The following is a 12,506-nucleotide window of genomic DNA, read 5'->3' on the forward strand; positions in this document are numbered from 1 at the left end:
GAAAAAAATATGCTTGAGAGCTGTCTGGGAGGACCGCAAACCAGCTGCTCTTACCTGAGGAGAGAAACCCAGTGGGAGCCAAGAATTAAGTGTGTGCTAGTCTGAACCTTCCTGGAGGGAAGGCAGGCTGGCTTCAGACATCCCAGGTTCACCTGAGAGCAGTCAGTAGCGGCACGTTGGACCGTGGCAGGAGGTACTTGACTCTCGGGTGATGTCAGCCGTGATCAGAGAGCGGTTAGGTTGATAGTGCTAGAGAGAGTGAGCTCAGCCCTACTGCTGTAGCTGTTTTTTCATGTTTGAAATAGTGATGTTTGTCTCTGCTGCCCTAGACAATTAGCTTTGTAATGACCCATCTTAAACTGAGACAGTGGAAGGAATTGCTTTGGAAAGTGAAGCTGGGCAGTTGCAGCACTACACCAGGTCACGAGGGACAGGAATGTGTTTATTTGACGAAGCTGAAATTTTCACACAGTCACAAAGCATCAGGTGCTAGGATATCTTTAAACACCAGCAATAAATATTACAAGTACTGTAATAAAAGTATAAGAGCTGGCCTAATCGTACTTCTGGGATTACATGCCAGAGGGAATGATACAGTCTTTTAATTTCACTCCAAGAAATTTAAAGTAATTTAGGAATGTGTTGTCTGTCTTGCTTCTGAAAACATAAAAAAATCAGAGCTCACTGCTGCTTCATGTTGTGACACTTGATTACGTGCTCAGTCTTCAGCCTACCCTAACAAAATTCTTTGTTTTGATGAAGAACAGAGAACTCTATCTAACAGCTATAGCTTGTCACTTTGTGATAATGTGGAGAGATGAGCTAGTGGCAGGTACAACACCACAATGAAAAAGTGCTGCTTTGCTTTCTCTGAATCTTACAATGTGGAGATTTGGATATATTGCTTTCCTGGTCATGTATTTATCCTCATTTTAAATCAGATATGCAAGAGCTGTTGGGGAAAGTCTTGCATATCTTCTTCAGGCAAAGCTCCCCAGAACTGACTTGCTTTTTATTGGTGTAGATTACGAGATCGTGCTGCGGTTTCCAGCACCCCACCCTGCGGAGTCCTGGATGCTGTTCTGTGCAAAAAGGACTGCCACGTCTGAGGGAATGCAATCCCTGTGTGTTCTGGAGTGGCATTTTTCCACAGGGGTTATTGATTTCATGCCTGGAGAGGTCATGGATTTATTTCACAGCTTAAGCAGAGAATGTTTTTCATGCCAATTCTGGCTTGTGTATCTCCTACTCCTTCTGTAGCTGTTCACCATGATGGATAAGAATTTGCTGTAGAATATTTTGCTGTGGTTTCTTGCGATTCTGTGTATCTGGAGAAGTACTGCATTTAATCTTGAATAGGAGAGGTCATACTTGGTTTTATTCGCTTTGTTTGAAGAGCTAAAGAGCATGTGTAGAAGTCTTGCAGAGGGGAGAGAGGGTCTGCGAGTGGCAGACATCCTGAAGCAGCAGTGTGCTGTGGCCACTGGGTCTTGTGTTTCTTTCTGTGTGTTTTTTTTACTGAGCTTTCACTGGGGCAGAAATAGCCCGATCTATAAAACTTTGAGGGGATTAGGCCATGGAATGTGGAAAAGGCCACTGACATGTAGCGGGGGAAGGCTTGTGTGGAACCCAGCTGTAAACTGCTTAATGTGACTCTCAAACTGTGGCTGCTGAAACCACAAATGTAACATGGCCTTTTGTACAATTACTGACTTACTTATCCGTAATGATATGATGCACATAGCCTAAAGTATGTTCCTACACTGTATACAGCTAAAGATAAGTGCATATGATAGTTGTCGGAGGTGTATCTTACAGTTGCCATCTTCTGCAAAGAAAACTCATGATTGTGTGTCTTCAGTGGCCCCTGTTAAGGATGAACTAACTGGGCTTGAACCCTAGTTCCACAGAACCCCATTAAGGGTGCTTCTCTTAACCTTTCTTAGAGGTGGGTTGTTTTGCAGATGTTAAATACGCAGGCTGACCGGTCCTCAGATGCTTGAGGCTGCCTCTCAAGGAATGTAAAAGGCTTCAGTTGTTCAGCTACACTGGTGCATCTGACTGAAAACCACACCAAGCAATGACCAGTGGCTGTCACATCCTCAGTGTGCCGAATGGCAGTAAATCTCAGGAGGCCTCTCCGAATGAATGTTGGGGCATAAGTTGAGACTTCAATGTTCCATAGATGTAAATCTTCTGAACCTGCCTAGGGAATATTTTTCTAATGCATGGAAAAGTTGCAGTGATGTATTCCGTAGTGAATATCATCTTTCCCTTCATCTGGAACAAGACTGAACTTACACTAGAGAAATGCCAGTCTTGTAAGTAAGAGCTATACCGGTGTAACTGCTTTCGCCATTAGGCAAGAGCTAGAAAAGCCTTGCTTTGTCTGGGAATGAGGCACACCCTGGCCACAGGAGCACGTGCACTCCCCTCTCCCTTCCCCTCCGAGCCTGAAAGATTTTGTTTTGAGACGCTTTCAGGTCCTCCCCAAAATCCCCACTGTTTCAGACAGCATGACTTCTTGCACACTTTTGTGTCCTTTTCCCATGCAAACACTGAAATGTAATTATTTCGTATTATTCTTAGTAGAGAGGAAACGTGTAGCTGTTTTTCAGTACAGCAAGCTAAGCTTTACAGACTGGACAATACCTGGCAACTGGTCTGTCTTAAATTGTACAATGTTGGCGAGGACTAATTAAGCCTACTTCATTGAGGAGCTTCACAGAACATCTCGAGTTTAGCTTTTGAGCCTTCAGTGCAGCCCTGCAAAGCACACTACGGTGCTGGCCTTGCTGCAGTGAGGGGCAAGAGTGGCTGAAGGAGCTGCCATGGAGTAGCCTTGCTGCCGCTCTCCCAGGCAAGGGAAACCCTTTCTTCCGAAGCCGTAGCTCTGGCCCCTCGTGTGCTGCGAGTTGTGCCATCACAGCACACACTGACCCGAAACCTTGCCCTGGCGTGGATGTGGATCTCGCCCATCATTTTGTGTGGTGACGGCGGCCCTCTTGCTGAGTACGAAGGGGGACGCTTTACCGGCGCTGGTACCCGCTTTTAGGATAGATTTCAACAATACGTATATACATATTTTTTAAACGAGTAAAATTGTTCGCGTGTGGGCTGGAAGCTGTAGGTATGCGACTGAAGGACGCAAACGCACCGGGTCCGCGGCCGCTTCCCCCGCCCCGCCCGCGGCCGCCGTCCCGTCGGCGGCGAGGCGGCAGCTGCCGGCCGCCGTAGCCCCTGCGAGGGGAGCCCGTGGCGGGGCTGGGAGGAAGAGAAAGGCGGCGAGAGTCGGGTTACAAGATGGCGGCGGCGCTGCGGTAGCTGCTGAGGCGGCGGAGCGGCGCCAGCGAGGGCCCGAGCCGGGGCGCGGCGTCGCTCTCTCGCCGTCGGGGAACCATGAAAAGCGGCGCGTTAAAGGCCCCGCGGTGCCCCTGAGCGGCCCGGCGGCCCCGCTTCCTCCCCCCCGCCCTCGCTCCATCGCCCCCTGGAGCGGAGCGGGCCTGGGCCCGGGGCCGGCGCGGAGGCCCGAGGCCGGGGCTGCACGATGTCGGACACCCGTCGGCGGGTGAAGGTCTACACCCTCAACGAGGATCGGCAATGGGACGACAGGGGCACCGGGCACGTCTCCTCCACCTACGTGGAGCGGCTGAAGGGGATGTCGCTGCTGGTGCGCGCCGAGTCGGACGGTGAGAGCGTGGCCGGGGCTGCGCGGAGGCCTAGGCCGCCCGCCGCCGCCCGGGCCCGGGCCTCCTCCCTTCGCTCCCCGCCGCACCGGCCCTCGCCGCGCAGCCCACCCGCTGCTGGCGCCCCTCGCCGCCCCCCTCGCCAGCGCTGCTGCCCGCCGCCGGCCTCGGCTGCTGGTGTCTTCCCCCCCTCCCCCCCGTTTATTCGTTTATGAAGGAAGACCCTATTAGAGGGGGGGTATTTTTTCTCCCCTTTCTTTGCTTCAGCTTGCGGCTCCGTTCAAAGTTTCCTCCCCCCCGCCCCCAACCCGCAGCGGTGTTTACCACCGTGGCCCTAGATTTTCCCCCTGCCAGATGCCCTACCCGGCTGCATCTTTTTTGACTGAACAGAGATTAATTTGTTAGGAGTGACAACATCTTGTTCGCTTTCAAAATAATTTTGTTTGCTTTTGAAGTGCCCTTTTCTTCCCCTTCTTGCTACTATAAAAAGTTGTTTCGTGGTTGGTTTCAGAAATTCACATATTATATTCGAGTTATATGGCGTTCCTCATGTTCTGTTGCACTTTAAAGTCACCTTAAGGGTCTCTTTTGGAGGGAGGAGTGTACAGTCTTGCCACTTTGGCAGCCAACAGGTGCTAATGTGCTAAATAAACCACCTAAGAGTGGTATAAATTACATCCGAGCTGTTGCCAGGATACATACACTGCTTGCATACACAAGATAAAGTCCCTGGGTTTGTAGTAGCTCAATGATTCACTTTTGAAGGACAGTTGAAGGAAATAGAAGCAAATGGCCCATGTGGTTTCTGTGGGCAAAAACATTTTTATGCTGGGCAGCATGTTACCCAGTGCAAATTTGTATAGGTTTTGCTAAGCGGCCTTTAAACAAGCTAGTTGTCACACCAGGTTTCAGGAGAAAAAAACAGTGGTACAGAGAGTTTTTGTCTAAATTAGAAGAGAAAATTAATTTTTAATATGGATATTTATGTTGAGTTTTGTATTACCTGGCTTATTTGAGGGAATTATGTTTAAAGGAGATGGTTCTCTTGGACTTGTAAGATACGGATGAAGTTGAGCATATGTTGGCTGGCACATGGGCAGTTGTTGTAAGAGGAGTGGAGATGTTTATTTTGTTAAACTCAGTAAATACCTTTTCATACCTTTTTCAGGTTCACTACTGTTAGAATCGAAGATAAATCCAAATACTGCATATCAAAAACAGCAGGCAAGTATTACTGCTAGGCTTTATTTTTTTTCTGATTACTGATGCTGAGGAATTGTTTTATGCTTTATGCTCAAACTAACTGTTTTTCAGAAAAAAAGCAAAGCAGCATAATATGGAATTGTTGATGGTGTTTTTCATGGAGGTGAAAAACTTGCTTAGAAGCCTTTAGGTGCTAGAATACTTCACAACTAAAATGTGGGTCTCCTGAAAAACCCTTTTGGACTTCAGGCTTTGATGAGAATATATGCAGTTTGGATAAATACTGAACTCATTACAGGAAAAACTGTTGGAAACATATATGCGTAACTTTGGTCTCCCATCCCAGGCTGTATGAAATAATTGCCAAATTAGGAAGGCAGAACTTTGGCCAGCTCTGTTACAGCGTGTTTACTTCTTGAGTTCTTTTCCTGGAAAAAACACAAAGGAATTTGTTTTTGTGGGACTTCTTTCGTTGTTGCTGTTTAGTTTTTGTTTTAAGCCTTGAAAACTTCTGCTATCCTAGGTAAAGTGACTAGCCATGGTGAGATTTTCTTGCACCGTTGCATTTCCTGGGGGTAAGCCTTCTGCCAGACAAAGAAGTAAAACATGTTAATTGGTCATTATTGTTTAATTAACTGAAAAAAATAGCTTACTAAATCTCTTTTGCTTTTATCGCTTCTTCCTTTTTCTGCATTAATTTTTGGTGTCTGCCTACATTGTTTGAATGGTTATTACTGGTTTTTTTTCTGTCTTTTCCTTTGTTCTATGGTGGATTCTCCATTCCTTTTGTTTAGCGTTTTATATGGCTCTTCATCATTGTGGTATCCAGAAGTGTTTCAGCAGTGGAAAAGAGTAATTTTGTTCTTCCTAAATCATGAAAAGACAAATCTTTAAGGATTTTTTTGTTTTGTTTTGATTTTTTTTTTCCCCACCCCCCAGTGGAAATGTGACAAGTTATGTTACAAGAATTTGAGGAAAGAGACTTTGTTAGCTCTTGAGCACAGGTTGGGTGACTTAAGCTTAGGAGCGAGTCGGTGTCTCAGGCCTAGCTTTTCACAAGGCTCTGTTTTCTATGTTTTCCACTTTTCACTCATTAGATACTGGTGATTTTAGTTAGGTGGATGACAGTCATAGGCTTTCCTTGGGCAGGCCACGCTGAGGAAGGAGGATGGTCTTTATGGAGTTCTGCAGGGTTCTGAAAGTCAAGAGCCTTGAACTGCTTCCTGTTTAGTAGAGGAAACTAATACGTGATGAAATACGAATATAGATGATGTTGCTGTAAAGTTTTAAATTGCTTCCTTTTGCAGCCTGTTTTCTAAAATTTCATACAACTGATTATTTGAAAGCCTTCTTAATTTAATTGGTAGCAAAGTTTCAAGTGACTTTAGCTTTTGTTGTCGTTTTTCTTGTGGAATTCTTTGTAGGTTTATTTTGGTTGGCTTTCATTACTGATTCTAATTCCTTTGTGTCCCCATGGCTGAAACTGTTTGCTTCACTGTTTACTTTATGAAGAAGTTTGGTTTTGGGCAGGTTTTTTGAATAGGAATAATGATTGATGATTTCCAGAGTTAGGTTCTAGGTTTGTCTAACCTGTGAAATCATACAGCTTTTAGTTGACAGAGCTTTGATCTCAAGTTTTGTGTGCTTCCCTCTGATTAGAGTAGCAAAAAGCAGACCTTAATGTAGCATTCCCATGGTTTTCTCAGTTTGTGAGATTTCAGTCTCATCGCTAAAAGATTGTAGTAGTCAAACCTGGGCATCTCGAGAACAAAACACGTCCTTTTTAAAAACGGTGGAAAGATTTAGGCAAAATACTTCAGTTAACCAGAGATGAAGAGGTGGTCTTTCCTCAGTGTCCCTACTTGAATGTTGAAGTCTGTTGCGTAGGTCACCTGGAGACTCAGGGGCTGTGCTGATCTGCCCAGGGCAGATGCATGTGGGTGAATGCCAGTGTCCTGGGTTTGGCCAGGACAGGGTTAATTTTCACCGGACTCCAGAAAGGGGCACAGCCGGGGGGTGGGGGCTGACCCCACCTGGCCAAACAGAGCCGGGTATTCCATACCATGTGACATCATGCTGGGTTCCAGTGGGGGGGGGCGGCGCGGCGGGGACTCACTCGTGGCTCGGGAGCGTGCGGCGCTGGTGCGGTCCGAGAGAGAGCGGGTCTGTTTTTGTCGTGTTTTCTCCTTATCTGTATCGTTGTTGTTACTGTTCCTTCTGTTTGCTGTTCTGTTAAACTGCCCTTATCCTGACCCACCAGTTTCTGCCTCTTTCTTTCCATTCTCCTCCGCACGCCGGCGGGGGGAGGGGCGGCCGCGTGGCGCTTTTGTTGCCGGCGGCAGCCGAAACCAAAACATTAAATTGGCGCCCAACGTGGGGCGGGGATAACGGCAGGGCTGAGCAGCAGGTGTTAAAACTGCTTTCTTACATATTGTTAAATTTTGTTATACGCATTTTTCTGTGTTAAAATAGTTGCCGGTAAAAATGTTTCTGTCTTTCATCAGATGGTTGTGGTTTTTGAATACGTATTTGCTGTACTTGTTTCCTGTGGTGCTATTCATCGTCATGGGGAAAAGGATCAAGATTATGATTTTACTGTACTGTACGATATCGACTTATGACATGATAGCATCACTGTGCATGAAATTAGGCTTGTATTTGCATGCGGCACTGCGGTCATTTACATACCTCGGGTCCTATGTCTTAGAATTTGTGAATAATCAAACCCAGTCTGTGGGGAAAACCGAAGGGGATACCTTCCCCCACTCTTTCGCCCCCCCTCTTTCCCTCAGGCTGGTCCTAACGGCTTTTGAGAATTTCGAGTACCCGTGGGATGCTCAGGCCAGCACTCTCCTTTTGTTCTGCCTCCTGAATGGGTTTTGGGTCTTGTTTAGGGTTAAGCAAGTCGTTAAGAACATCGTGCAGAGACCTGCCCTGGGGCTGGATAGCTGTGAGTGGCTGGGTGTGTGGGACAGCATGGGCAAGTACCTAGGGCAATGGGCACCTCTGGTGTTTTTTGAACTCACCCCTGAGGAAGTGCAGGATCCGGACAAACTAGTAAAGTATCTGCAAAAAGTGTGCTGCCACCCTGGGAACTCCAGAGAGACACAGATCACCGCAATGTGCTGGGGTCTGGCCCATGCCTACCGAGCCCTGTTCAACACTGTTCAGTGCCCTAAAGGGGAAAGGGGGGGAAACGAAGCGCCAGGCACTGCGGCTGGCGCTGCCCCCCCAGCCGGCCCTGCAGCCCCTCCAGCCCAGCAGGCAGTCACAGCCCCCCCGACCGGCACCACGGCTGCTGCAGCCACAGCTGCAGGGTCTGCCTCGGTTTCCCTGGCAGGCACAGCAGCAGCTCCAGCCCCAGCTCCAGCCGCAGGCATCGAGGCTGAGCCCAATGACCAACCTGTGCCAGTAGCAGTCGCCCCCGTAAAACTAAAGAAAGACGCAAAGAGAGCAGATCGCTCCAGGAGGGATGACGATGAGCCAGGGTCATCGCAGGAGATAGAGACAGAGATCATCACCCGGTCCCTGTCCCTGGGTGAGCTGCGAGACATGCGGAAAGACTTCAGCCACCACCCAGGCGAGCACATTGTCACCTGGCTGCTGCGGTGCTGGGATAACGGGGCCAGCAGCTTGGAATTAGAGGGCAAGGAAGCCAAGCAGCTGGGATCCCTGGCCAGGGATGAGGGCATTGACAAGGCCATTGGGAAAAAGGAACAAGTCCTCAGCCTCTGGAGGAGACTTCTGTCAGGCGTGAGGGAGAGGTACCCCTTCAGTGACGATTTTGTATGCTGTCCTGGCAAGTGGACCAATATGGAAAGGGGTATTCAGTACTTGAGGGAATTAGCTGTGCGGGAGCTGGTTTACTGTGACACAGACGATGAGCAGGTGCCCACAGACCCAGATGAACTCCAGTGCTCACAATCCATGTGGAGGAAGTTTGTGCGGAGCGCACCCTCCTCATATGCCAACTCACTGGCAGTTGTAAACTGGAAAGGTAAAGAGCCACCAACAGAGGATCAGGTGGCTGTCAGACTCTGGCAATATGAGGAAAGTCTCTCTTCCTCCCTTGTCTCAGCTGTGGAGAAACTGTCCTGGGAGGTCCGGCAAATCAAAGAGAGTAGGTCCTACTCCCCACCTGTACGGGCCAGCATCTCAGCTATTAGGGGCAAGTGTTTCCCTGCTCAGGAGAGGGAATACAGAGGCTACACACCACGGGGCACCCTGTGGTTCTACCTGCATGACCACGGAGAGGACATGAGGAAGTGGGATGGAAAACCCACCTCAAGTCTAGAGGCACGAATGCGTGAGTTGCGAGGTAAAACAATTACCAAAGGGGATTCTGTTAGGAAAAGTGCCGCTCCAGTTTCCAGCAGCCAGCTCTCCAGACCAGACAGGCTGTTTGATCTTGATTCCGATCCTCTGGAGGGGACCTCCAAGTCATTTTTACAGCAGGTGAGCAGCAAATTCTCTGACCAGGATTAGAGGGGCCCTGCCTCCAGCCAGGTGGAGGAAAGGGACAACCGTGTTTATTGGACGGTGTGGATTCGGTGGCCTGGCACGTCAGATCCACAACAGTATAAAGCTCTAGTGGACACTGGTGCACAGTGTACTTTAATGCCATCAGAGTTCAAAGGGTCAGAGTCCATTTGCATTTTGGGAGTGACAGGGGGGTCCCAAGAGCTGAGTGTATTGGAGGCTGAAGTGAGCCTCACTGGGCAGGAGTGGCAGAAGCACCCCATTGTAACTGGCCCCGAGGCTCCGTGCATCCTTGGTATAGACTATCTTAGGAGAGGGTATTTCAAGGACCCAAAGGGGTATCGGTGGGCTTTTGGCACAGCTGCTGTGGAGACGGAAGAAATTAAAGAGCTGTCCATTTTGCCTGGTCTCTCGGAGGATCCTTCCGTTGTGGGGTTGCTGAGGGTGGAAGAACAACAGGTACCCATCGCAACCACAACGGTGCACCGGCGACAATATCTCACTAACTGAGACTCCCTTCTCCCCATTCATCAGCTGATCCACCAGCTGGAGGGTCAAGGAGTGATCAGCAAAACTCGCTCACCCTTTAATAGTCCCATATGGCCAGTGAGAAAATCTACTGGAGAGTGGAGACTGACAATAGACTACCGTGGCCTGAAGGAAGTCACACCACCGCTGAGTGCTGCCGTGCCAGACATGTTAGAACTTTAATATCAGCTGGAGTCAAAGGCAGCCAAGTGGTACGCTACAACTGACATCGCTAATGCATTCTTCTCCATCCCTTTGGCAGCAGAGTGCAGGCCACAGTTTGCTTTCACCTGGAGGGGCACCCAGTACACCTGGAATCGACTGCCCCAGGGGTGGAAACACAGTCCCACCATTTGCCATGGACTAATCCAGACTGCACTGGAAAAGGGTGAAGCTCCAGAACATCTGCAGTACATCGATGACATCATCGTATGGGGTGACACAGCAGAAGAAGTTTTTGAGAAAGGGGAGAAAATAGTTCAGATCCTTCTGAAAGCCGGTTTCGCCATTAAGCGAAGTAAAGTCAAGGGACCTGCTCAAGAGATCCAGTTTTTGGGAATACAATGGCAGGATGGGCGCCGTCAAATCCCAATGGATGTCATCAACAGAATAGCAGCCATGTCCCCACCAACCAGCAAAAAGGAAGCACAGGCCTTCCTGGGTGTTGTGGGTTTTTGGAGGATGCACATCCCAAATTATAGCCAGATTGTAAATCCTCTGTACCACGTGACCCGGAAGAAGAATGATTTTGAATGGGACCCTGAGCAAAGACAGGCATTTGAACAAATTAAATGGGAGATAGTTCATGCCGTAGCCCTTGGTCCAGTCCGGTCAGGGCAAGATGTTAAAAACGTGCTCTACAGCGCAGCCGGGGAGAATGGCGCAACCTGGAGTCTCTGGCAGAAAGCACCAGGGGAGACTCGAGGTCGACCCCTGGGGTTTTGGAGTTGGGGATACAAAGGATCCGAGGCCCGCTATACTCCCACTGAAAAAGAGATTCTGGCAGCATATGAAGGCGTTCGAGCTGCCTCAGAAGTGGTCGGCACTGAAGCACAGCTCCTCCTAGCACCACGATTGCCGGTCCTGGGCTGGATGTTCAAAGAGAGGGTCCCCTCTACGCATCATGCCACCGATGCTACGTGGAGTAAGTGGGTCGCTCTGATCACCCAGTGCGCCCGAATGGGAAACCCCAGTTGCCCAGGAGTTCTGGAGGTAATCATGGACTGGCCAGAAGGCAAAGATTTTGGAGCATCGCCAGAGGAGGAGGTGACACGTGCTGAAGAGGCCCCACTGTATAACCAGCTGCCAGAAGAGAAGAAACAGTATGCCCTGTTCACGGATGGGTCCTGTCGCATTGTGGGGAAGCAGCGGAGGTGGAAGGCTGCTGTATGGAGCCCTACACGACAAGTCGTGGAAACTGCCGAGGGAGAAGGTGAATCAAGCCAGTTTGCAGAGGTGAAAGCCATCCAGCTGGCTTTAGACATTGCCAGTCGAGAGAAGTGGCCAGTGCTCTATCTTTACACCGACTCTTGGATGGTGGCCAATGCCTTGTGGGGGTGGCTGCAGCAATGGAAGAAGAACATCTGGCAGCGCAGAGGCAAACCTATCTGGGCTGCCCCATTGTGGCAAGATATTGCTGCCCGGCTGGAGCAGTTGGTTGTAAAAGTCCGTCACGTGGACACCCACGTCCCTAAGAGTCGGGCCACTGAAGAACATCAAAACAACCACCAGGTAGATCAGGCTGCTAAGATTGAAGTGGCTCAGGTGGATCTGGACTGGCAACATAAGGGTGAACTCTTTATAGCTCGGTGGGCCCATGACACCTCGGGCCACCAAGGAAGAGACGCGACATACAGATGGGCTCATGACCGAGAGGTGGACTTGACCATGGACACTATCGCACAGGTTATCCATGAATGTGACACATGCGCTGCAATCAAGCAAGCCAAGCGGGTAAAGCCTCAGTGGTATGGAGGACAATGGCTAAAATACAAATACGGGGAGGCTTGGCAGATTGACTACATCACACTGCCACAAACCCGCCAAGGCAAGCGCTATGTGCTCAGAATGGTGGAGGCCACCACCGGATGGCTGGAAACCTACCCTGTGCCCCATACCACTGCCCGGAATACCATCCTGGGCCTGGAAAAACAAGTCCTGTGGTGACATGGCACTCCCGAAAGAATTGAGTCGGACAACAGGACTCACTTTCGCAACAGCCTCATAGACACCTGGGCCAAAGAACATGGTATTGAGTGGGTGTATCACATCCCCTACCATGCACCAGCCTCTGGAAAGATCGAACGGTACAATGGGCTGCTAAAAACCACTTTGAGGGCAATGGGGGGTGGGACTTTCAAAAATTGGGATACCCATTTAGCAAAGGCCACCTGGTTGGTTAACACCAGGGGATCCACCAACCGGCCTGGTCCTGCCCAGTCAAAACCTCAGCGCCCCGTAGAAGGAGATAAAGTCCCTGTAGTGCACATGCGGAACATGTTAGGGAAGACAGTTTGGGTTAGTCCTGCCTCGGGCAAAGGCAAGCCCATCCGCGGGATTGCCTTTGCTCAAGGACCTGGGTGTACCTGGTGGGTAATGCGGAAGGATGGG

The 12,506-nt window shown here is 49.5% G+C and overlaps 1 protein-coding gene across 5 annotated transcripts in view; it reads left to right on the plus strand.

Moving 5' to 3' along the window:
* The first annotated feature begins 3,272 nt into the window (after positions 1-3,272).
* Positions 3,273-12,506, plus strand: part of PPP4R3B (protein phosphatase 4 regulatory subunit 3B) — a 31,008-nt gene continuing 21,774 nt past the window's right edge. For 4 of the 5 annotated variants that reach the window (XM_075413589.1, XM_075413592.1, XM_075413590.1 and 1 more), the window contains exons 1-2: positions 3,273-3,689; positions 4,855-4,910. In XM_075413589.1, the coding sequence (XP_075269704.1) occupies positions 3,548-3,689; positions 4,855-4,910 (198 nt within the window). In that variant the 5' untranslated portion in view covers positions 3,273-3,547. The remainder of the gene's footprint in view (positions 3,690-4,854; positions 4,911-12,506) is intronic. The other variant, XM_075413593.1, reaches the window with a different exon arrangement.

This window comes from Opisthocomus hoazin, chromosome 2 (genome assembly GCF_030867145.1).
Source record: "Opisthocomus hoazin isolate bOpiHoa1 chromosome 2, bOpiHoa1.hap1, whole genome shotgun sequence".
In the NCBI taxonomy this organism is placed as follows: domain Eukaryota; kingdom Metazoa; phylum Chordata; class Aves; order Opisthocomiformes; family Opisthocomidae; genus Opisthocomus; species Opisthocomus hoazin.